At 37.0% G+C, this 24792-nt stretch overlaps 1 protein-coding gene across 9 annotated transcripts in view; it reads left to right on the top strand.

The window, feature by feature from the left end:
- Nucleotides 1–22707, top strand: part of MGMT (O-6-methylguanine-DNA methyltransferase) — a 234604-nt gene extending 211897 nt beyond the window's left edge. For 7 of the 9 annotated variants that reach the window (XM_087964309.1, XM_087964308.1, XM_087964311.1 and 4 more), the window contains one exon: nt 8419–9930. In XM_087964309.1, the coding sequence (XP_087820435.1) occupies nt 8419–8550 (132 nt within the window). In that variant the 3' untranslated portion in view covers nt 8551–9930. Of the gene's footprint in view, nt 1–2873; nt 2982–8418; nt 9931–19401 lie in introns of those variants that run through there. The other 2 variants (XM_087964304.1, XM_087964310.1) reach the window with 2 other exon arrangements.
- The last annotated feature ends 2085 nt before the right edge of the window (nt 22708–24792 follow it).

Below are 24792 nucleotides of genomic sequence, written 5' to 3'. Positions count from 1 at the left end.
GAGCTGGAGATGGTATCCTGCGATCCCAAATAAAGAATGATCGATCAGTAGGAAAATGGGGTGGGGAATTTTCCTGCAGACTTTTTTAGGGATTTTCCCAGGGTCTCTGGTCCTCGGGATTTAAAATTATGAGTTTGGTGGTCCCTGAGGTCCAAGAGATTGGTGACCTCTGATTTAGTGGGAAGTTATAGTCCCACATTCTTCTGAATATTTTACTATGTCAATTTTCTTCCCATGAAATAATAGTCTAGGTTTACTATCTTCCTTTTAAAATGTGATGGCCCTAAATATCAAAATAATATGTGGTTTAAAATGCTAATTTATCAAGCTTGGGATTTTAATCTTTATTTGGGTGATTAATCAGCATAAGTTCATATAGAAATATGGGGGTTTGTAATCATTCTAGTTGTAATGGCCTAGAATAGGGGTCCCCAACCCCCGGGCTGTGGTCCACTACAAGGTTGTAGCATATTCACAACAGGGCCGCATAAGTGGTGGACCGGTGCACGTGCTGGTCGATTCACCAGAGTGGCGGACCAGCACACAGTGCACACAGCTCAACTTGCAGTCAAGGTACATGTGCATGCACATGCACCCTTGCCTACCGCTTGTGCGAGTTGAACTTCTCTTCTCTCCCAATCAGTCCACCAAGCCACAAAGGGGACTGATGGCCTAGAATATAAAATACAGTATAAGGCAGGGGTCGCCAACCTTTTGGACCTCGGACCATCAAACTCATAATTTTAGATCTCAGGGACCACTAACCGGTTCTGTGGGCATGGCTTAATTTGTGGATGTGGCTTGGTGGTCATGTGACTGGCTGGGCATGGCTTGTATGTAAATATTATAAATATTTATATAAATATTGAATTTTTTATAAAAAGAGCAACTTTTACCCAAAATCAGGCAAAGCAGGCAGGCAGGTTTAGTTGCTCACAGAATCATTCCGTGATATATCTATCTGCCATCGGCTATCTCAGTCTTTCAAATTTGCGTGAGTCTGCACTGAATTTGCTTGCAAGCAAACCTTCAGTCCTAAGGGAGGTTCGGCTGTGCTGAGCCGAAGATCTAAAGACTAGCTAGAAAGCAAGAAATCCAACCATTTCCTGCTTCCTAGCTAATCTAAATCTCCCGGCACAGCAGAACAGATGATGGTCGGAAAAAGGAAAAATAGCACCTTAGCACAGGGATCCCCAACCTTTTCGACGCCGCGGCCCGGTTCCGGCGTCAGCTGGGCGCCATGCCCGGTTCCGCGTCAGCTGGGCGCCGCCATCTTTTTTGACGATAAATCACTTCCGGTGCGTCACGAAGTGATCTTTCGTCAAAAAATGCGCGCAGCTTCTGGTGAGCTTTTCGGGTAGAAATGGCTTTCTACCGGAAAAGCTCACCCGCTGGCGCCGCCATCTTTTTGACGAAAAATTGCTTTTTTACCAAAAAGATGGCGGCGCCAGCAACCAGCGCGTAGGCTTGTTCCGCGCCGGTCCGGTCCGCGGACCGGCGGTTGGGACCCCTGCCTTAGCAGGCAAGTTTGCCAGGTAAGGAGTGAGTGGGTAGGGCGGGTTCCCGCAGGCCATGTGGGCGGTGCAGCCTTGTGTTTCTGCGCAGCCTGGATTAATTGCTTTGTGGGGGTGCTCTAGAGGTGAGATTTCTCTGCGGCCCACCAAAATTTTCTCACAGACCACCAGTGGGCCATGGCCCACCGGTTGGTGACCGCTGTTACAAGGAATGACTAATACAAAATTGCAAACACAAAACTATAAAATGCTACAGCACTAAGATCTATGTAGAGAAACTGTAGTTAGTCTTAACAGTAAGACCCACAAAAGCTATGTTGTAGCAAAATTCAACATAAAATGTAAAATAAAATTATATAAAACCCAATGTAAAAGAAATAAAAATTCTAAGGGACTTGAGATAATCAGAAAAGCAAAAACCATTGTAAACAATAAAATATAACAAACAACTAAGTGTTAGCATTATGAACATAAAAGTATAAAACATTACAGCTTTAACCAACTAACAGAATTTGTGAACCTTTCAGACACAAATACTATAAATTTTAGCAATGATACCTAAATAATTTATTTACCTAGTATTATTTCGGAGCTTACCAAAATATAGAAGAATAGTTAGAACATTTGAGGAAACTAAAATTAAACAGTGGTGGAATAGATGGACCTGCTAAACTATGTCTCATCCATTATCATGTCTTCTGCTAGTCAGTTCCTACACAAAAGCAGACACTTTATAAGTAATTGAGGGATTATAGTTCCAATAATAATAATATGAGTAGTCCTTGATTTACAACTGTCCATTTAGTGAAAAAGGTGACCTATGACTGTATTTCACATTTACAACCTTTGCAGCATCTCCATGTGATCAAAATTCAGATGCTTGGCAACTAGTTCATATTTATGACCGTTGCTGTGTCCTAAGGTCATGTGATCATCTTTTGCTCCCTGACAAGCAAGGTCAGTGGGGAAGCCAGATTCACTTAACTACTAGATTACTAATTTATCAACTGCAGTGATTCACTTAACAACTGTGGCACAAAAAGGTCGTAAAATGGGGCAAAATTCACTTAACAAATGTCTCACTTAACACAGAAATTTTGGGCTCAATTGTGGTCATAAGTTGAAGACTACCTGTACATAGAAAAACACCTGACAAGAAGAATCTGGCCACCTTGATAATAAAGTGGGAAGGGGAAATATCATGAATACCCGTATTTCGTGATTTTTAAGAAGATACGATTTGTGGAGTCAACTTCCTACTTTCACAAGGACATTGATTGATTATCTGCCATCAGATCATTTTCAACTCCCAGATAGATACATTTTCTCCATGACGATCTCCCTACCTTTGTCTTTCAGATTTTCCAAGAACATACTGCTGTAATCAAGCCCATCTAACTTGCTGCTGATCACTCTCTTTTTCGTTTTTTCTTCTGCCTTTTCCAGCATTGAAGCCTTTTTTATTACAAATTGTGAAGAGTATGCTATGATGTTCTATAGCTCTTATAAAAATACCTCTATCAGAAAACATGCATACATAAACCTCATATTGTATTCTATAATGTGTATTTAGTGTCCCTTATATTATTTTTTTATTAGTCAATTACTCTTTATTTCACTGAACATACCTTCTTTCAAAACAATTAGTTTTCATTCTGAAAATCAGGAAGAATATTTTCAAGAGAGATAGATTCATCAGAAAAGTTTGTACAACAGTCTTCCAAAAGACAGAATTCCACCATATAAGACAAAACTCATTTAGAGTCAGGAAGAATCATTAACCAACTTACAAGTAAATTATGAGATTGTAGGAACATTTACACAGTTACCTAATTTGAAAAGTAGTTGTCATTAGAATCAGACGGTTTTTTTTTTTTTGTACTGACTGAGATATACCTGTTGAATCTTGTATTGCTGAAAAATCACTGCAAAGACATTCAGAAGTTGCTGAATAAATATATTTTATTTATTTATTTATTTATTTATTTGATTTGCCAATAGTGTCCGGGTTTTTGGTGTGTGTGTGTGTGTGTGTGTGTGAGAGAGAGAGAGAGAGAGAGAGAGAGAGAGATCAGCTGTATTGAGAAGAGAACGTTTCCTGTGTTCTCATTTTATTTACAACATATTTTACGCTTAATGGTAAGCAATGAAAAATATTTTTAAAACTCATTTCTAAACTCCATAGCTATTGGCATATTCTTGGTTCAAAATTGGATTAGCTCATTTCAAAATTGTCCAAAGCAGAAAAGTGCGTCAAAAAAAAAAAAAAAAGTGCAAAAGTGGAAGGTGTGTGGAAGAGGGTAGTCTTATACGGCGAGTATATAACAAACTCTATATTTTGAGTGGAAATGTTGGGGGTCGTCTTATACGCCCAGTCGCCTTATACGCCGGCAAATATGGTACATAAGAAATATATATGATTACTGGGGCTGGGTATCCCAAAATTTCGATGCAAAAAGTAATTGGCAAAATGATGTAGCTTTAAAAAAAAATTTTTTCCCTGACACTTGACATTTGATTAATAAAACATCCAGTGTTTTATTCACTGCAAAACTAAACGCAGCAAACTCATACCTTCAAACATATGATGGTGTGACGTACCACTTCAGGTACTCAGTAAATGTACTGGTAGTTTTCCTACAAGTGTTTCTTATGCTAACTTTTTTTTCTCTTAGCTCAGTTCAATTTTTTTATATCAAAATTATTACCCTACTCAAAAATAATTGAGGTCAAGAAGAGTCTGAGTTGTGTATCATATATAACAACATGGAAAACAATATTTTTTGTCAATAATAGTAACTGATGTAGTAGAAACAGGAAATTAGATAGACAGCCAGATGATGCCAGATCTATCTAGCAACAATTGATAGAAGAATGAATTGTGAAGTGTTAGCTTCCTCCCACTCTTTTGGTATGACAGGGAAGGCACCAATCTCTTAAGGAGGTGGACCGAGTTGTCCTTGTGCACCTAACAGCTGGTATTCATATTATCAATGGAGGAATCCTTTTTTTAGAATTAAATGAGAAGGAAGTTCAACAATGTATTTTTAAAAGGTTAAGGTTAAGGATGTTGAAAAAAATTGAGCTAATTATTTATATTAGACATTCTTATAGGAATACAGGGCAGAACCTGATCTAAATTAATACTTTTGGGAAAGGTGCCTGAAAAAAAAAGAAACAACTAGTAATGATAAAAAATAATGTTTATTGCAGGATCCAATCTGGGTCGGTCACCGGGACCAGGGGTTCTGTCTGCCAAGCTTTTGGAGTCATGCTGGAACCCATCTTCAGGGAACTTCTCTTTAGAAGAAGCTAGTTGTAGAGAAATTCCTTGAAGATGGGCTCCAGCTCAGAAGACAAAACCTCTGGTCCCAGGGATTGACTGACCCAGATTGGATCATGCACCATTATCCTGGGACAAGTATATTCACCTTCATTCGTAATGTTTATCATCAAACACATAACAGATAAAGCACAAAACCAGATGGCATCTGAAATTTGCCTTTTAAAAAAACATTTCTAGAAAGCATTTTTAGGCTACCCAAATCCATACAGATTCTAGGAAGTAAACCACACAACCCAATACAACAGAATACAACATACTGCAATATAGCACAAACTGCTATGATAGATGTCCAGAAAACATTTAGACTCTGCAATAATTAAAAAAAAAGTACTACTTTTACTTGTTTCTTAAAAGCAAGGAGGGCTGAGGCCATCTATAACTTCAGGAGAAAGGGGTTTTGTAGCCCATTGAAGAAACTTTGCTTGTCCTCACTGCAGATAGTTCACAAAGAATCAGGCCTTCTCTATATGTCCATATTAGTTTATCAGAATCTGTTTTCTTTAGGAGTTGCCTTAATCTGTTGCTACAGTTGGTTACTAAATTAGCCATTGTGTTACAACATCTAAAAAACTGGAACTGGGAATTAAGTAGATCTTGGAAATTTTGTGCAATATAAATGTCTCTTACAAGTGAGCAGCCGGGTTAGGCGCCAATCAACATAAATGCCTTTGGGTCAATTTTAATTTTAAATATGTTCTGAGGATGATGACTGACTAGAAAAGGTCTTTTGACTTTGCAAATTCCTTTTAGGGTTATCCTTCAAAACACTAAAAATAATACAGACAATATCATAATCTTTCTATTTAAAAATGCATTATAACACCTGGAAAATATTGAATCATTTTAAAAATTATATCGTAGTTTTGAAAAAGATTAATTAAAGAGTAAGTATACGATCAAGGGCCTGAAGAAAATCTATATGTGCAAAGGGTAAAAGCATACATTATTTATTTGATCAGAAAATATAGACGTGTGCAAAATAGGTTGTGTTGTCTCAAAGAGTTTGTATTTCCCCCCAAAAAAATGGGCTAATTCAAGAGGTGTTTCCTCCATTTTCAAGCACTTTTCTTCTAAAATAAGAAGTTATTCATGATGCTGGGGAGAAGCACAATGTTCCAGCAATTGACTATGCTACTTTTTAGTGTACTGGAGGATGGCAGGGGGTGGGGGAAATGATATGATATACTCCTAAAAATTTAGGCATGGTATGAAGAACATCAATAGGGGGAAAAAAGTTTCTATATCTTTCATTATATTATATAAGGGTGGAAATTTCTGGATAGATAAAAAGAAATGGTTCTTCATGTGATATGTAGTAAAAGTTGGAATTTGCTACTGCCAAGCATTGATGGCCACTGACACTTTTTTAAAAGGATTAGACAGATCCATGGAGAATAAAACTACTAATCACGAAGATTATGCTGGTTTATGACTGAGATAAAATTGTTATGCCATGCTATATGTCATATTAGGTGTTATCTGCTATATCTGTTCTATACTATATGTTAGGTTAATCATGAAGCCTATGTAATTTCTCTAGTATCAAAGCAGCATCTCTTTTGCTAACAGCCACTGGGGAACTCAAGCCTGTACTGGCTATTGTACTCATATCCTACATTTAAGCTTAATCATAGCTTTTTGGAACAAATTGGCCTCTTGTCTGATTTAGTACTGCACTTCTTAATAGCCACTGTGCTTCAGGTTTACATGTTAAATACTTTGTTTCTGATGTGACATATAAAGGAGAGAAAAAAAATATTTTCTTTCCCAATGTTTAACTTCATAGATGCTTCGAAATTACTGAGATGTTTGGAGTCAATACCCAAACATTCCTTTTAACTATTTTAGTTTGAATCTGGTATATTAACCACACAGAAAAGAATATGGGAAAAGGAAGTAAATAACAAATGACCTGACATATCTTCCCTTAGCCCTCACAAAATAAAATGTAAGCACATTCGAGAAAGCCTGCAGTCTCTGTTCTTCCTTCCTTCTTTCCCTCCCTCCCTCCCTCCCCCCTCTCTTGTAAAATAAATAAAAGACATATATTAAAATCCAGTGACAAAACCAAAAATACCTTAAAGAAAATAAAATTTGTGAGTGTGCATTCATCCACATGTCCGTACGAGTTCAATAAGATCATAGAGACCCTTGATTCATAGACTCTTCAGATCTCTAAGTACCATTGACTATCAGCCAATGACTGATAATCCTATTATTGTCATCTCAACCAATGATCATAAACATATTTTAATTATAGCATTCATTGTTTATCAATGCAATTCCTTCATCTGCCTGGATACACTGTCAGTCAATTTTATTAGCTATGACCCCAAGTGTTAATATTCTAAAAGAAGGAAAGGAATAACATATCCATTTTTTGCATGGTGTGTATTGTAATTTTTAAAATTCTGTATCATGTTCAGATTTTCTAAATTGTAAAGCATTACACTTTCCATCCTCTCTTTATATGGACAGTTGTCAAAAACATTTGTTGCTACTTTCATGCATTTTACAAACATACAGGATATAAGTAAAATGATTCAACCTGAAACTTAGTGCTTAGCAATAGCAATAGAGATGAGACTTATATAATATTCCATAATGCTTTACAGTTTCTATGAGTGGTACAATACCAGCATACTACCCCCAACAATCTCGGTCCTCATTTTACCGACCTCAAAAGGATGGAAGGCTGAGTCAACCTTGACCCACTCAGGATCGAACACCTGGTTGTGGACAGTGTTAGCCTGCAATAGTACATTCTAACCATTGCACCACCACGGTTCGTAATTTGCCTTGCTGAATTTAGCTAAAGGTTAAATTCATATAAAGGCATGGTAATAATGGATTTTTTAAAAAAAAAAATCCTATTCTTTACCATTCCTTGCATGGAATTGGCCATTTTCATTGCTGCCATGCACAAAGTTGTTGATTTAATTAAGCTACTTATTGTAAGAGCTTAAATTGCCTTCCTGTATGAACCCTACAAGTTCAGATCCTCTTAGCGTCTATATGTTATTTACTTACTTAAATATATTATAGCATTGTTTTCCTATGCTTTCATTTTCCCACTTCCCCATTCTACTTGAGTTTTTGCCATCTTCACTCATTTAAAGTCATCCAGTGAAGTTGACCAGCTTGAGGAATAACCCTCCCAACAAGTATTTTTTACTAAAAATTTCAGTGTCGGTATTCCATTACTGATCTATGATATGCTATCTCCTTACTTTATCTAATATGAGAATTGTCAATTTATATTTTGCCAAACTGATCCATCTCTCTGTCTTTCTCCCTCTCCCTCTCTCCCCCTCTCTCCCCCTCCCTCCCTCCCTCCCTCCCTCCCTCACACACACACACACAGAGAGAGAGAGAGAGAGAGAGAGAAATATAAATATTCTGAAACATACACATGCAAATTCTGCAGGATAAGACTGATGTTACGAAAGGGACAGGAATGTTGATCACATGAATGCCATTTCTGGCAGGGGGGAGGAGTGGGGAGAAAGGATTTTTACAGAAGCCTTATTTTCTGTGTCTCGATGTTTTCCTTCAAAGGTCCCTATTATAATACCGTGCCACCGAGTGATTTGCAGCAGTGGACAACCTGGCAACTACACGGGAGGAAGTCATCTGAAAGAGTGGCTTTTGTCACACGAGAAGCTTCAGAAGGAAAAGTTAACATATTGATGCAGTTCAGGTACAGCTGTTACAGAGTGAAACCAGCACATCGCCAAAGATACTTCGCTTATAACAAGCTTTCCAAACACACAGTAGAATTCAGGGAAACGGTAAATATTTGAGTGACATATAAATATAATACAACATCCGAAGCGAAATGTGTGGTGGCACTACTATATTAAAAAAGCTGAATGTGTCCTAGGGGATACAGCTTGTATGCCCTTTCTTGTTTTTACATTTTGCAGCAGAATGAGTACAGCGGACTGAGCCTGTTGTGCATGTATTTTGTTCCCATCTCTGGTGCTGTTTTGTTCTATTTTTAATGTCCATTAAAGCAAGGATAAGGGAGTGGGAGGGACATGGCAAATGTTCGATGGAACTGCCCCTCTAAGGAAGCATCTGGCTCGCAGAGGGGACAACCGGGAATCTACTGCCTTTGCGTGCATTCGGAGAACAAAATTAAAGGCAGGAGCTTACACACAAACACACACACAGACACACACAGACACCTCCCTCTCCCACTGTTCCTGCCTGGATTTTTATTTGTCCAGATTGAAAAGCTTGTCCCTCTGCCAGGCACGCTGCCCAAGATTCCCCTGTTTTCTTTGATGTTTGAACTGTTGAAATGATGTTTTACGTAAACAGTTATTAATGAAACACACCCGAAGAGCCATTCAAAAGGAAACAGCTATTGAATTGCCTTTTCACAGGGTTTTTGTGTTTTTTTGGGGGTTTTTTTTTAGATGCTTTAGGAGATGCGAATAAAAATACTTAGTCTCTCTTAGCATGGCTTGATGTAGGCAGAAAAATACATTTTGATGAGAAGTTTAACCGCATGGTTTTAATACAATTATGCAACCTAGTTAAAGATAACAGATACCTTTGGCTGCCATTTAGAAGTATATTTCTGTCTCACTGTCGTCTTTATATCGTTTGCTTAGCATTTGCTTGATTCCCTTTCTTTGTGGAAATATGTCATACAATATGAGAAGAATCAAAAGCTACACATTACAGTAAACATATAAAGCCAAACAGAAAAAAATACAGTCAGCCAAAGGATATTGAAGCTAAAATTTCTAGTTATTTAAAAAGAAGTCTGTGAGAGTAAAATATTACAAACCACAAGAAACTGAAATTTTCACTACTGTATGGGATTCATAAATCATAACATGAAAATACCGATTTTTATGTTTTTATTACATTCTTGAGGGAAAGCGTGCTGCTAACAAAAATTATTGTGTGGTGTTATTACATTAATGTAGTGTTATTCAGATGTTAGAATTATTTTACTAAAACCCGTTATGCGTGTACACATTGTCTGTATATATAAATAAAATACTGTATATAATATCCTCAGAAAATAAACTACACCCTATTGTACAATATAAAGCTGTATTTTATCAAGAGTTTCTGGTGGCAATATAAACCATGAAAGCAAGACTCAAGTGGTTTGTGTGTGTCACCAAAAGCCCAAGATAAAAATATAACCTTATAATATGTACATAGAGAGTGTATTCTTTCTTGGGGGTGGAGTGGAAGAGTCATAACATGTGAATATGAGCCAAAAAGAATCACAGATGCTGACTTCTGTAAACTTTCTTTTTTCTTGTTTAAGGACAGTGATGTGGGGGAGCAATTTTTTCAACTGCAATATTTCTTTCCTTTTCTCAAAAATTAGTAGATCATGCTTCTTTTAAAAGTTTCTTTTTTTTTTCTCTTTCTCCTTTATATCCTGCGTTTTTCTTAAACAGTAGGGTAAGAAACCAGAAAATATAAATATTGTTGTTTGGGGGAGAACAAAACCAAACCGCATATTATTTGAAACTAGGGTTATCAGCCATGTTACAGTCCAGACCCTTGTTTTATCTGTCAAGGAAAAAAACTTGTCCTGAATTTCTCTGTGGTTTGCCTTGTCTTTGAGCTATCTCAAGGGAGTTCTATAAATGGGAATCCTGTGGAATATTTAGAACCTCTCTTGGTTGAAATGCCTTCTGTGTCAGGATTTGAAGAACTCAATCACAGTGTGACCTCTTTTTCCTTCTTCTGATACTAAAAGACCTAGCAAGTTCCTTTCCACTGAATTCATTTGGACATAATCAGTACCTCATCCAGTTACAAAAATTTGAACACATCATCTTGGTTCTATGTCTTGTACACATTGCCCTATTTATAGGATGAGTTGTTCTGTGGAAAAAAAAATGCCCGGTAGAAGAAAAACAAGCAAGAAAACTTAAAAAGAAATAACTCAGAAAACTCACATTTAGTTAAGCAATCACTAAAAAGTATTGGTGAGGGTTAGAGGTGAATCATTTAAAAGAATGATTTAAAAAAATCATTTGCATGAAGATAAAGATTTTGTTGGCTGACTAACACATTTTCATGAGCTGGTATCTCAATATTTGTTTTGCTATTGTAGGCCAAGCCGTTTATTCTTTTGTCAGCATGTGTTCCAACAGAGGGCACTGTAGCACACAAGAATTTAGATTCATGTCTTCTACAATGTTTTTAGGAGAAACTCATTCACTACTTTTTTCCCCTGCTGTTTAAGAATGAATTTGAAAATGAACAGCCAAGTTGAAATCTACTAGCTGCCTTATTTGCAGTGCTTCAGACCGTCTGCCTCAGGAATTAGCTGTCTGGTAGTATTACAAGCCTACTATCTTCATCTCACACATATATGTCTTGTGAAAAAGACTACCATTCCTGAATAAGATGAAGAGCAGCTTTTCTTTGCTGTGATTTCAGATATTGCTAATGATGGCCAGGCTACAACTTGGCATGACCACTAATGAAGGGGGTAGTGAGAGTAGAGCCTCTAGGGATTTTTCATAGACAGGGAAGAATCCACTTGCTGTTCATGTGTGCTTTTAGCATTCTTTCCATGTGCTGAAAGTGCTTATGTCTCTCTATGATGTCTTAATAAGTGTGCAATATCTTTATTCTGGCGTGACTTAGCATTTACCATACTGTAATGCTTAGCCCAACCTAACTGAGGAGCAGCTTCCAAAAAGAAATAGTATTTCAGACCCTTTCGTAATCTTTGGAATGAGCTAAATGCATACCACCACAGTTGTATTATGCTATATAGAATTAGAATAGAATTCTTTATTGGCCAAGTGCGATTGGACACACAAGGAATAGCATGCTAGATTATATATTACATTACATCATATTTATAGTTTGTATTATATTGTGTTATTAAATTATTATATTTATTTTAATTCAGAAGTAGAATGGACAATATGCAAAGCTAGTGTTTGGTCCAGTCGTGACTCTGCTTTGCCAGTTTAAAAGCCATTTTGTGTCCTCGGCCTCTGAGGGTTTTCTCTGTCCTGTCGTAAGTCTTGATATATATTCTGAGGTTTCCACCATAGAACACAGCAACAGCAGCTTGGTTCAAATAGGCACTGTGTGTGATGTGACTCCTAGAATCCAAGAAAGAATTCCCACAAATCCAAGAAAGAAACAAGCAAAACAGGAAAGTGCAATTTGCTTGCAAATCACCTTCAGCCCAACCGACTTAGAAAGCCAGTGTTGCAACATTTATGAAAGTTTCTTTAAAAAAAAAAATCCAAAGCACTTTCTAAAAAAATCTCTGGGAATAAGAAAGAAAGCTATGGTGTCCCCCGTCCCCCGGAAAAGGGTTCTCCTGCCCTATCAAGTTTCCTCCCATTCAGTCAAGCTTTGAACTGCTGACACTGAGACAGTGCAGCCAGGCACGACAGCTGGCTCGGCAGCATCTAATACCAACACATGCTGGTTTAGTCCATTTCCAGAGACTAAGATAATGAAAGATTCAGAAATAATATTTGTTTTGGTAGAACTACATTTATAATGAAATAGATGTCCTTGACCGTGGAACAAACTGAATTTTGCAATGGGTCATTTCCTCTCTCCCACTATTCACCTTGTATTTAATGTGGATGACACAAAATCCGATGCAAGGGGGGAGATTTTTTTTTTGTAGAATCCAGTCAATCTCCATTAAATTTAGAATATGTTATCAAGGCACAAATCTCACAAAGTGATCCACTGGTAAGGCTTTCTTATATTTACTCTACTGTACGAGGTTGTGTCTGGGGGTGGGGAGTTGATAATAGCAGTATTTTACAGTAGGAACCTAAAATAAAAGAAATTGGCAATTCAGAGTTTGTAAAATCCTCAAAATAGCAATAATTTGCAACTTTCAATTCATATATTAAAAGCACTTGATCACTGTATTGAGCTACATAATGGTGGAAAATAGCAATATAAAAATAGGAAACATTTTAAAGATGAGGAATTGCAAAAACAAGTTTTCCTTCCAATCAGAATTTTTATCTCCTATTTATTATGCAAAATGCAGTGAAATCCAATGAAAAATGAGGAATCTGAGATATAAATATTATACCTATTTATCTATTATACCTAATTCATAGAAACAATATGTGAAATCTTTCCTCATATCAGCTTGATATTACTGCAATCTTCTATTTAAGAAGAATATTAATTCAGAACTGAAAAAAGATTATTACTGTCAGTATGATAAAATTATGGTCATAGTAAAAACTGAAGAATACATTAAAATTGTATTCCCATAAATATAATCAATACTTTTCTCAAATAATATTTTGATAGATACTAAGTTGTGATATTAGTACCAAATGTAATTCATATTTTCATTTTCAATATCTATTCCGTTTTTTAACCTTACACATACATTCTGTGAAAGATTTAATTTAGGAGCTCATTTCCCCCCTTTACTTAAAAGAATAAAATCTATTAAAAAACATTGCTTAAAAACTAACGTAATTGGAGAGTCACAAGATTGATATACTATTTCATGAATAATTGCACCATAAGGATCATATAGAAAAGTAAAATCCCCTTAATTATTAGCTAGCTGCATTTCTTGTTATATTTTTGGTAAATATAAATTTTACTTTAAAGGGTTTAGCTTGAACCACCCTTCCTCTTCCACCGATTGCAACAATAATCTATGTTTCCTTTTCTTCTTTTCTACTTTATTATAACTAGTTTCAAACCCTGGAAAAATATTACTGAGAGGAGTTTCTATTGTTTCTATTAATACATAATCTGGATAGATGCATCCAATTGATACACAGATTGCACTTGTTAGAAGGCTGTGTTATTTTTGTTTCAAATAGCATACATTGATGTAAAAAATAAATACATTGAGTACAGCACATAGGAAAAGTAAGATTTCTCTGTTTGAAGAGATGTGGCTGCTATTCTTATTTATACCAGAAGAAAAGGCCCCAAAGGTAAGCCACTGCCTCTTCATAATGGTCTTGATATCAAGAAACTTCTGTTCTTTCATATTTCTCCTCCTCTGTATTCTCTTAAACAAATACATCTTCCATCTTAATTGTTTTAACTTTTGTCTGCTATTTTGCAGATCCTAATGCTATTCTGACATCACAGTCTTGGAAGGCTTTTAATTTAAAAGTTGGAATTTAAGAGTTGAAGTTAACATCAATTTTTTTTTATCAGCTTTTATCAGACAGTAAGATTTAAAACAAGGCCTGCGCTGAATGCTGATCCAGACCAGCCTTTTGTCTGTGTGAAGTTATGAGTAGGTGGCAGTTAAAAGCTGGAGGCCAAGGGCTGGAGAAACTGCAGGTACCAAAGTGTCTTTAAGTAATGAAGGGCAGTAGTCCAAAGTCTTCTGGACGAACTGGCACCACATGCAGACAGATGGAAAAGGTCTGGGCTCCATCACCTTCAACTCAGCCCGACAAAGATCTATATTAGAGCAGGAAACGGGATAAGAACCTTCAAAATAGTAGCTGGGTGGTAAGGTGAAAATTGACAAGAGCACCATATTACTGACAAGGCTTTTGATTGATGAAAGGATGTTATTAGCAAGCTTTTAAAGTTGTTGTTGTTTTTTATTTAATCTCATGGAAGGCCCCACAAAAATCCCAAATCATCACCCAGATTTTTGAGTACATTATTAATCAACATTTTTAACTTTAAATAACTTATTAAATTCTTGTTTAATGCTATTTTGTTGCTTCCTTAGTTGGTACTTGATAAAAATCAGCCATTGATCATATTCAGGCACATGGTTTATATCACACTACAATATGCCGTTTCTAAAAACGAAAAGCAGCAACCCAAGTCATGCTGATTTTTCACTGTGAGTATGTAAGCTGTTTCAATAGAGATACACTTTTAACAACTGACAACACTCACTACCATTGTTATATATCATGGTGAGGCTAGTCACTTCCATGGTATCTTCAAGCAAGGTTGATTACAGTGAGAAGCAACATAGTGGCTTCACAGGTGCCTTCCTGACCACCAGGTAGAGAAAACAGTAGATACGTTTCCACCATTGTGTCGTTTTGCTACACTGTTGTCCCAGGTACTGTAGAGTGGGATCATTTGTCCCAATCTTGAGCTGTGAGGACCTGGATAGATTCTGTGGAACAAATGGGAAGAGGGAAAGGTCTCAAGCCACTTTACACTCCCAACTAGACATTGTATTTCCCTTGTACTTCCTACATCACCAATATTTACAAACCCTCCAAGAAGGAGGCAGATAGTTACTGTTCCTTTGTCATATGCCATCACACACAACATGGCTCACAATTTGCCCCAAATTCCAATATGTTTTCCCTGTTCAGCAGCGCAGCAAAACGGTTTCAGTGGATCCCTTGCTCTTCCCTTTCCACAATATGAGTAAGGATGTGCACATCCCCAAGAGGCCTGCTTAACCACCAAGGTAGCATCCTGTGTTTATCTATTTAGAAGTAAGCTTGATTGAATAATGTGGGAATTAGTAACGAAAATAAGGATTGCAGTGCTCATTTTTACCAATGTGCCTCTAATCCCTTTGTCGTGGGATTCCTCTGGAATTTGCAAAGGCAGGCAGGCAGGAAGAAGATGGATGCTTAAGTGGCTTCCATCAGGCATATCACAACAGATAAAATGTGTGCTAGCAACACCTATCCAAAATATATACCCTTCAGCTGAGGCATATTTTGCATTTAGTCAATGTGAATATTTTTCCTGATTATTGACTACAAACTACAGCAATTGCATACAGTACATCAAAGAGTGAAATCAGAAAGAATGAAAACAATTTCAGTGCTGCTAGTGTTGTTTCTCCTTGTGGCACAAGTTTTAAGAAATTAAAATTAAATTTGATTGGTTCCTATTTACAAACAACATTCCATCAGATAAAATATCTGAATGGAGTTTTTCAAAGAAGATCATGCAAATAGAAGTCAAGCACTGAAATCCATACACCATTTGCACCAACATGTCTTTTGAAAACTGTAACAACAAAACTAATCACAGAAATAGGCTAAATGTAGAACATGATCTCTGTTTACAAGTAACATCAATGACTCAAAATACCGAACTTTATTCAAGGGGGGAAAAAAATCACATCACTGAACATTGCATTCTTTGGTTAAAGTATTTACCTTCCAGATATTGTGACATTTTAGTTTTACTTCCCTCCCCCCCACTGTGTTGAATATGTTAGTGTTGTACTTATATTAAACAGAGTTTTTTTTAAATTTTATTACCAATTTTCCATCATGGAACTTTGTTTCTTGATCATGGGAGCTAGGATTTTTGTGTATGTCTGTGTCTTTTTAACAAGCAGATTCCACTGCCTTAAAAAAGTTTCAAAACTGCTATTAAAACAGTTAGGGACCAGCACTTTGCATTTGTGACATGCTTGAAGCTAAATTAGGGGATTGGCCATGATGTCATAATTTCAGAGGGCTGGAGTCAACGTCCGCTAAGTTCCATAAAATACATTACATGCATACATATGGATGTATAGATAGAATACACCTCTGGGAATATAGGCTTCTTAAGCTTAGTTATTTGTTCCTTGAAATGTCCCATCTTCAAATGGAAAAAAAAAATCAGCTTGAGTTTAGGGATAGGTCACCCTCCCAAGCAATTCACACTGGAAACATGCAAGGTAAACAATTTGGCTTTAAAGCCTCTAAAAAAATCTTGCAAGTCTGAAATTACAAATCACGTACCAAATCTTTGTACCACTTAAATTGGGGGTTGGCAACGTGTGGCTCCAGAGCCACATGTGGCTCTTTGGGCCCTTTCCTGCAGCTCCCTGTCAGATGATCCCACCACTGGCTGGCCCTTCCCTTGCAGTCACTCCTTGCCTGCCCTGAGAAGGGAAGGTCAACAGTGGCGGATGGAGACTTGCTCCGTATTCCAGAGTGGGAGCGAAGCACCCCTCTACTTGCCTCTTTTTCTGGCCCATGTTGGTGCTGTGCGCACTCGGCTGCTGGGGAAGACACACAACTTTTTCTGCCCCAAGACACTGGACCGGCTGCAGCTGATGCTCCGCGTCGTACTGGGCTCCAGGAGGAGGAAGGGACACCATCTCCCCATTTTGAAGTGCATTAAATTTAAGTGTGTTGCACAAGACACTGCAAGAGCAGTGAGCAGGCCATGGAGATGGTGAGAGCAGTGGCATCAGCTGCAGCCAGCCCAGCCAGTGTCTCGGGGCAGAGAGAAAGATGTGTGTCTCCCCATATTTGTCTCACCGCCTCCATGGCCTGCTCGCTGTTCTTGGGTGGAAGCAGTGATGGGTTTCAAATAATTTCACCACCAGTTCACCAAAAATGTGAGTGCACGCACACGTGGCTTCCATACATGCATGCACGCATGGCTTCCACCACGTGGCAAGGATCAACTAAGCAGTCATTCAGGGAGCATAGTTTGAGGCCAGGGGGGGCATGCAGATGGAGACTCCGGGGCAAGGCCAGAGCGGGGGAATGGCATGTCTCTGGGCCCCGACCTGAGGTGAAGGGCGAGCAGGTGGCATGCTTAACTTTGGTGAGCAGAGCGGGCGAGGCGTGGAGGTGAAGCATGGATATTAGCTGAGCCACAGGGCAAAGGCAAGATATATAGGACAGGGCCAGCCGGTGGTGCCATTTGCCTGAACTGTGCAGAATCATTACTACCGGTTTGGTAGAACTGGTCCAAACCAGCTGAATACCACCTCTGGGTGGAAGCAAGTTAGAGGGAGATTCAACATGGGGAAAAAAGATGAATTCTTGAGAGAACAATCAATCAATGGAACAGTTTGTCTCCTGGAGTTATGGATGTTCCATCACTGGGAGTTTTCAAGAAAAGATTGGACAATCATTTGTCCAGGATGGCATAAGGACTACTGCTTTGGGTAGACGGTTTGAACTAGAAGACCTCCAATGTCTTTTGTAGCCCTCTGATACTGTGATTCTAATAATAGATTCTAATGATAATAATTTCATAAATTGTAATTACATCAGGTCTTTTATCTTAAATTTTCAAATCCCTAGTGCAAAGATTAGACTGAAAAAAATAGCCCAGCCTATTGTGGAACACTGCAGGTTGGGTGCAGGAGGCCATATGCAGTCCATATGCCACGAATTAAACATGCTTGCTTTAGAGGGCATCCAGTTGCCCTCCCAGTTACCTGGGAGTTCCATTTTACTTTAGCCTCAGATAACAAAATATTTGGAACTGTACATGTGGTGGAAGTTGGTCTTACAAAACACTGATTCAACTGAGAAATTCACAGTATAAAATGTGTGCTTATAATGCATCATCATGGAATCATGTACTGCTTTAGTGCATTTCAACATGATACCTACACCAGTTCAAAAGCAGCTTTGACCTATGTGGCGATATTGTCTGTGTTTGAAAACTGGGACAATTTATTTGTGGCTCCGATGCAGTAATTTCAAGCCACAATAAAACTAGCTTTTTCCTTTAAAAACTGTGGCTCAGTTGAGCTGTAGGGCAATCCATTTTTCCTCATTTGCAGAAACAACTGCTTCATACTTCCTGGATTTAGCTGCCCTAGCCAGGTCTATCAAGAGGAAAGGTGACTTGACAGCTTTGCAGTTCTACTTCACCAGAAATGTTTGGATTTTTATTTTATTATTTCATATATTTTAGCACATGGACAAATGGATGTACTGCAATACACAAAAATGTGGAGTGAAGGGAAGTCAAATCATTTTATTTCTCTTTTTGCGTGGAGAGAGTGAGAGTTTTTTTAAAAATATTCTAAGATTTGTAGCAGCTTAGAGACAATATAGTTATTGTTTTTTCTTGTTCTCAATGTTGTGATAAGAAGACAACTGATTTTAGCAATGGGAAAGTAATTCTAGATTATATATATTCTAATTATTATCTCTTAATAAAATAGGAGAAAGATATGTTGGAAATGTTGACCACCTTGGCTTGTTTATAAAAAGATAAATACAGGAAATCATACATACGTACATACATACATACATACATACATACATACATACATACATACATACATACATACTTGTTATGAGATAATGTCAGTATCCCATATATAATGTTCTTGATTTCTTTAAAGGAGTGAGACAGGTTTTTCATACTCTGCACAGATCAATAAATGGATCTTGTACCTATTACTTTTTTTTCTCTGGCATTTTAGCCATACAATAAATTTTAAATAAATAAATTATCAGTATGAAACTTGGAATTAAACAGAAAATTGAATTTTAAATCAAATCAAAATTCAAATCCATCAAAATCCACAATTTTACAGTGTAAAATTAACCAATATGAGAAATTATACATAGGAAAAATTACATTCAAAGTGAGTAAAAAGGGTTCAAATGGTTAGTATATTCAAAGTTTAGTTAAAAAGCATGTTAATTGTTAGGAATATAAATACTATAATTCTGTTTGACTGACTTATCAGATTTTATCAGTAAAAAATAAATTGTCGCTCATATTTAATAACTTTAGGATAAGCTTGTCAGACATGAGCACAATAATTCCATAATACAAAATACCTTCTAATTCATAGTCCTAAAAACTCACATTATCTGTTAGCAGATCTGGATGATTAGAGAGAACAGGACTGAAGCCAAACATGACTGAGGGGGGGAAAAATGGGAAGCATCAACAAATTTGGAGATTTACAGAAATAATAATTGAAAAAGAAAAGGGAGAAGAAAAGATGAAGAATCCTAAATCCAATCTGCCCAGCAATATGTTGAGGTCTCTTCAAACAAAATGTGTGGGTGTATGAAGAAGGATAAGATATCATTGGGTGGAACAAATTATATTTCAGACTAATTAACCCTATGTTAATGTCTGATGACATTACTCTTATTACATGACTTTGAATATGATTCCTTTTGGTTTTTCTTTTCATTGATCTTCATAATTATTGCTGAAGATACTAGTGACTGCAGTCTTTATGTGGCTCCACATAGATTTCCATAACAGAGGCTGAAGTGGGATCATGTTATGGGTTCCTAATGGCAATGTTGCCGACATCAATATGGTATCCTTACATTCCTTGAATCTGTTTCATGATACCCTGTTTTATAAACTGTGGCATACTTTTCATTAAAAGTAATCCTAAAGCAAAATACAGTAGCAATACTACACAAATTAAAATATAATGTATTATAAAACAAAGATAACTTATAAAATAACAGCATTGTAAGTCAAACAAATGTCTCAATGAGGAAATGCCTGGATGAAATAGCACCAATAGACAAACATTGCATGCACCAAACACAAATGAACTGGGAAAGATTTCCGCATTCAGGATGTCTTTAATGTCAAATGTATTTCTTAGCAGGCCATCTGTAGATGATTTTGCAGATGGGCTGAACCATTTTGGGTAATTAAGTTAATTGTCAGTAGCATGAATGTTTTGGCCACTTCGATAGAGATTTGATTGATGGGATCCTGATCTGTATCTAAAATAATTTTAAATAGGTCACATTTTGACCTTCAAAGAAAGCAAACTGAACAATTCACCATGTTTGTGGTCCCCAAATCCATCATTTTCATTGCCTATGCAACAAAAAAACATTTCCTTACATAATATGCAAAAGAATAATATGCGGAACTTTAAACAATCATTTTGACTTTCCTGAATGTATGATGAAATACCACAGGAATGCAAATTCACTGCAAAGGATTGCTGGCTGGTGTATCATGTATTCAAGGCATCTTCCTAGTAGAAACTTGCAACTTGTGGGAGAATTAGAGGTATTTTTGGATGAAAGTGTGCAGTTTATTCTTTTCTGTGGAAGACACTGGGGAATAGTTTTATATTAAAACATAGCAAGGTAGAAACCTTGAAAAATTGAAGACATAAATGTGTAGACCATATCATCAATTCAGAGGAACTCCTAGTGAGGGTGGCTGAAATTCTTAATCGTGTTCACCTGACTCAAATGTGGAATAATTTTGTTCAGGTAACTGGAGAAATCTGAAACTACATTGGTAGTACAGATCAATAACTGGGCTGTAATAACTGAAGATACCATTATAAGTTTCACAAACAAAAGTGGTAGATGTCTATTTGCTTGGATAAGTGTATGAACAATATAATCAGACTGTTCAGATAAGATGACAGGAGAAGACAATATATTTTGTTCTGCTACATATTAATGGCAGGTATGGTGGTTGGATTTGCATATGGTGGATATTTCTTTCGTATAGTTGACCATGGAATGAAAATATACTTGTCTCCAATCAGCTGTCCATCTTTTTTCTCTTTTGAAATTTAGGCATGCTCACTGGTAATTTTGAGAACCATGGTCTGGAAGATATATCAGATAAAGCTAAAACAAAAGTAAGGATGATAGTCATCTAACAGGTGGTAAATTGAGAAAAAGTGAGAAATATAGATCTTCTTTTGAAATACTTATCCCAGCAGAATATGTTGTAATAAATATCATGAAAATATCGATTTGCAATTAGACATAGGTTTGATGCTATGGTAAGAACTTCTTCATGTCACCATTCAACAGCCCTTTCCAGCCTATGCTTACCAGAAACAGGAATTTGAGGTTGCAAATTCCAGAATCATCCCGTGAAGTTCCAACACTCTGGGGGAATCTACCAAGTTAAGAAAGGATATGCTACACCATGAGATGTACTGGTTTGCTAGTAATAAAAGAGTTGGTACTAACCTTGTTGATACTATTTTCTTTGAACCATTACTTGTGCTGATAGCTTAATTATTTGGACTGTCCATAAACTAAGAATTACAGGAAGACAAAACTGGATATTCCTCAGAATCAATATAATGAAAATATATTCTTAAGAATTTAGCATAGTTTTTGTGAGGGAGGTGACAGTTCTCCTTTACTTCCCAGAAAATAAGTTTCAGCTTTCTATAATCATCCAATAGGGACATGCATTTTCTGATGCTAGAATTGTGCATGATATCCTTTGTATAGTCGCTTGACTGATGGCTATAACTTCACCTGCCATTCTCTGCAATGATCTACTGCCTAAATAGAGAACACAGTTGTAGTAAAGCTGGAAGAGAGTCAATCTGCCTGAGGCTGCTCAAGGAATCCACAGATACTCAGATGGTCTTTCTATCCAAACAAAATGCCAGGCAGATTGTTCATTTCTTTAAAGACCTTTCTAACATTACTATTCTCAGGCAACCACGTCTTTAAAGTATTAGTTGTGAGATAATTTACTGGATTTTTAGAAATGATATTCCACAATATCTTTTGATGAGTGAATGAGCTGGGCTTGGTGGAGAATTATTGAAACATTTGTGAAAATCATGAAAAAAAATTCTTTAATATTTATAGTAGCCATTAGAACAGATTAAATCATAAAATTACAACAGTAAATAAATCTGGGAATATATCTAGTAGACAGTATATAACTATAGTCCAGTTAAAGATTACACTGATATATAAATTTGAAGGAAAACCAGACATCAAGTTAATGAAAACAAGAAAAATATTAATATTGGGGCAATTGATAATTTTCTCTCAACTGCATGGTGGATGTAGGGAGAAGTCATAGCAATACTTCTCTAAAGTTTATTTTATGGTGAGAAATCTTTTCCTTTGATACTTCTGTATCAGAAAAGCTTAATGCCAAAGTAGGATAATGGTTAAACTTTGCATTTAGAATGAAGGGAGAATGATCTAAGTGCCCCTTTAGCTACTAAGATTTCTGAATGCTTTTGAGCAGCCTCTACCTCTTAGCATAATTTATATGATGATTGGGCATCCAGTGAGTGACAGCATGCACAAATTAAGATCAAGCACATCACTGAAGTTCAGCTAAAGCTTTTGGGTGTTGTGTTGTTACATTGCAATGTCCTACCTGTCAATGAATACTTCAGCTTCAACCATAACAACACAAGAGCACACAATAGATACAAACTCAAAGTAAACCGCACCAAACTTGATTGCAGGAAATACGACTTCAGCAATAGAGTGGTCAATGTCTGGAATACTCTACCCGACTCTGTAGTCTCTTCCCAAACCCCAAAACTTTAACCTTAGACTGTCTACTATTGACCTCACCCCTTTCCTAAGAGGTCTGTAGGGGCGTGCATAAGCGCACCAACGTGCCTACCGTCCCTGTCCTATTGTTTCTCTTATTCTTTTATTTTTCTTATATGTACCCATTTCATGTATTCACAACTATGTATACACTTATACTTATTATCTTGTAAACAATTGGCAAATCAAATAAATAAATAAATAAAATAAATAAATAAATACAAACGAAAAAAGTGGTCTTATACTAAGTTAGTCTTGTGATCTACTTTAGTTCATTATTGTCTCCTCAGAACAGCAAGAGTTTGCCAGGGTTTCAGAACAAGAGTTAATCGTTTCTGTCTAATCCTCTAAAATGAAGTCTCTGAGAACATCCTAAAAAGTCTCACTGAGTTCCATTTGTCTTCCTATCATCTAAATACACACAATTGCAATCAGAATTGTACCTTGCAACTCTTGCTGGTTTGGACTTGGGAGTTATGATTCAACACCCGGAGAGAACAATTCCTTAGCCGTACAAACAATTTTTCTTCTGTGACTCAGGGCTAAATTTTTAATCAATAATATTCTACTGAGTCATCGGAGGTTTTAAAAAGAACAAAAAGAAAACAGAGAAAGGGATAGAGCTCAGTGGTATGGCATGTTTCATGGAGAAAGACTCTATGAAAGCCGTTTGTGGCTCAATGTGATATTATGTTCTGGTAACCAGGAGATTCCTTGGCACTGCTCCCTACCACAGGAAGGAAGGACCCATTAGATTGATCTGTTCCCCATGACAGATGGACTCAAATTAGTTTCTGAGGGAGGTGGGAGTTGTTCGTAATGGGCTTTTGGATGATCTCTAGTGGAGAAGGATGGGCGTACTGCATCCATCATGAATATTTGGTACCTTTTTCAATAACATCAGCCTTAGTATTCATTTGACTCCCTAGGATGTAATACGTTTTCCTGTAGAAAAAGGAGTGGCAGAACCTGAGGAGGTGTTAAAAAAAAGAGACCAGACTAGAATCCTTTTGAAGCCATAAACAGACTAAGTACAACCACTTTTGAGTTCTATTTACTCTTATCTAACTCCCAGCAGGTGCTAACTATTAGATGAGAACATTCATGTTCATAGGCTATTTAGCAATAAATCAGTGTAATTAGAAGTTCACATGTGGATCTGATTTTTTGCACCTGACAGTTTTTCTCTTACCTATGGGGCCATTACCAATCGGTGTTGATTGGGAATGAGATCTCATACTTATCCCATTCTATATGGAGTTTCACAGGATTTTGTACTCTTTCCACTCCTATTTAATATCTGTATGAAACCATTGGGTAAGATCATCCATCACCCTGGAATGTGGTATCATCAGTATGCTGATTATACTCAATTGTGCATTGTTGCTGTTGATATTCTGACTCAGTGCCTGGAGTCTGTGGGAATCTGGATAAGGATTCTGGATCTGGGATCTGAATTCTGACAAGCTTTGGGTTATAGGACCTTCTGGATCTAGGATTTTACCATCTTTGATACTAAACAGGTGGTGGCACTTCTCCAAACAGACCCACTGCATAATCTGAGATTCCTTCTGCACTCCCTGTCAAGCCCGAAATTGACATTTTATTTAGCTGTATATTTTAATCATATATTCATTTTCTTTCTTTCTCTTTGCTAGTGTAAGAGGGGAGGGTTTGGGACTTGCCACATTCTTAAGGTGGGAGGTGGTTAGATAGTGGGGATTGTTTTGGCTAGGTGACTTTCTTTACCGTGGGAACAGAGGCTATCCCTGCTGAGACCTGGAGGTGGAATTTGAAGACACCAGGCAATGTTAATTTCTTTTTATTGAGAATGTGACATTTATGGGGTGTTTCTGATTTGCAATATTATGTGGTGTAATTCCGGTTTGTGTCAGATCCAGAATTACAACAGACTTTGTCAATTTGATGATTACCTAAATAA

Source organism: Notechis scutatus, chromosome 4, assembly GCF_049901735.1.
Source record: "Notechis scutatus isolate UNSWTSFEM ecotype Mainland chromosome 4, rNotScu1.2, whole genome shotgun sequence".
Lineage (NCBI taxonomy): Eukaryota > Metazoa > Chordata > Lepidosauria > Squamata > Elapidae > Notechis > Notechis scutatus.
This window is presented reverse-complemented; position numbering and strand designations above follow the sequence as displayed.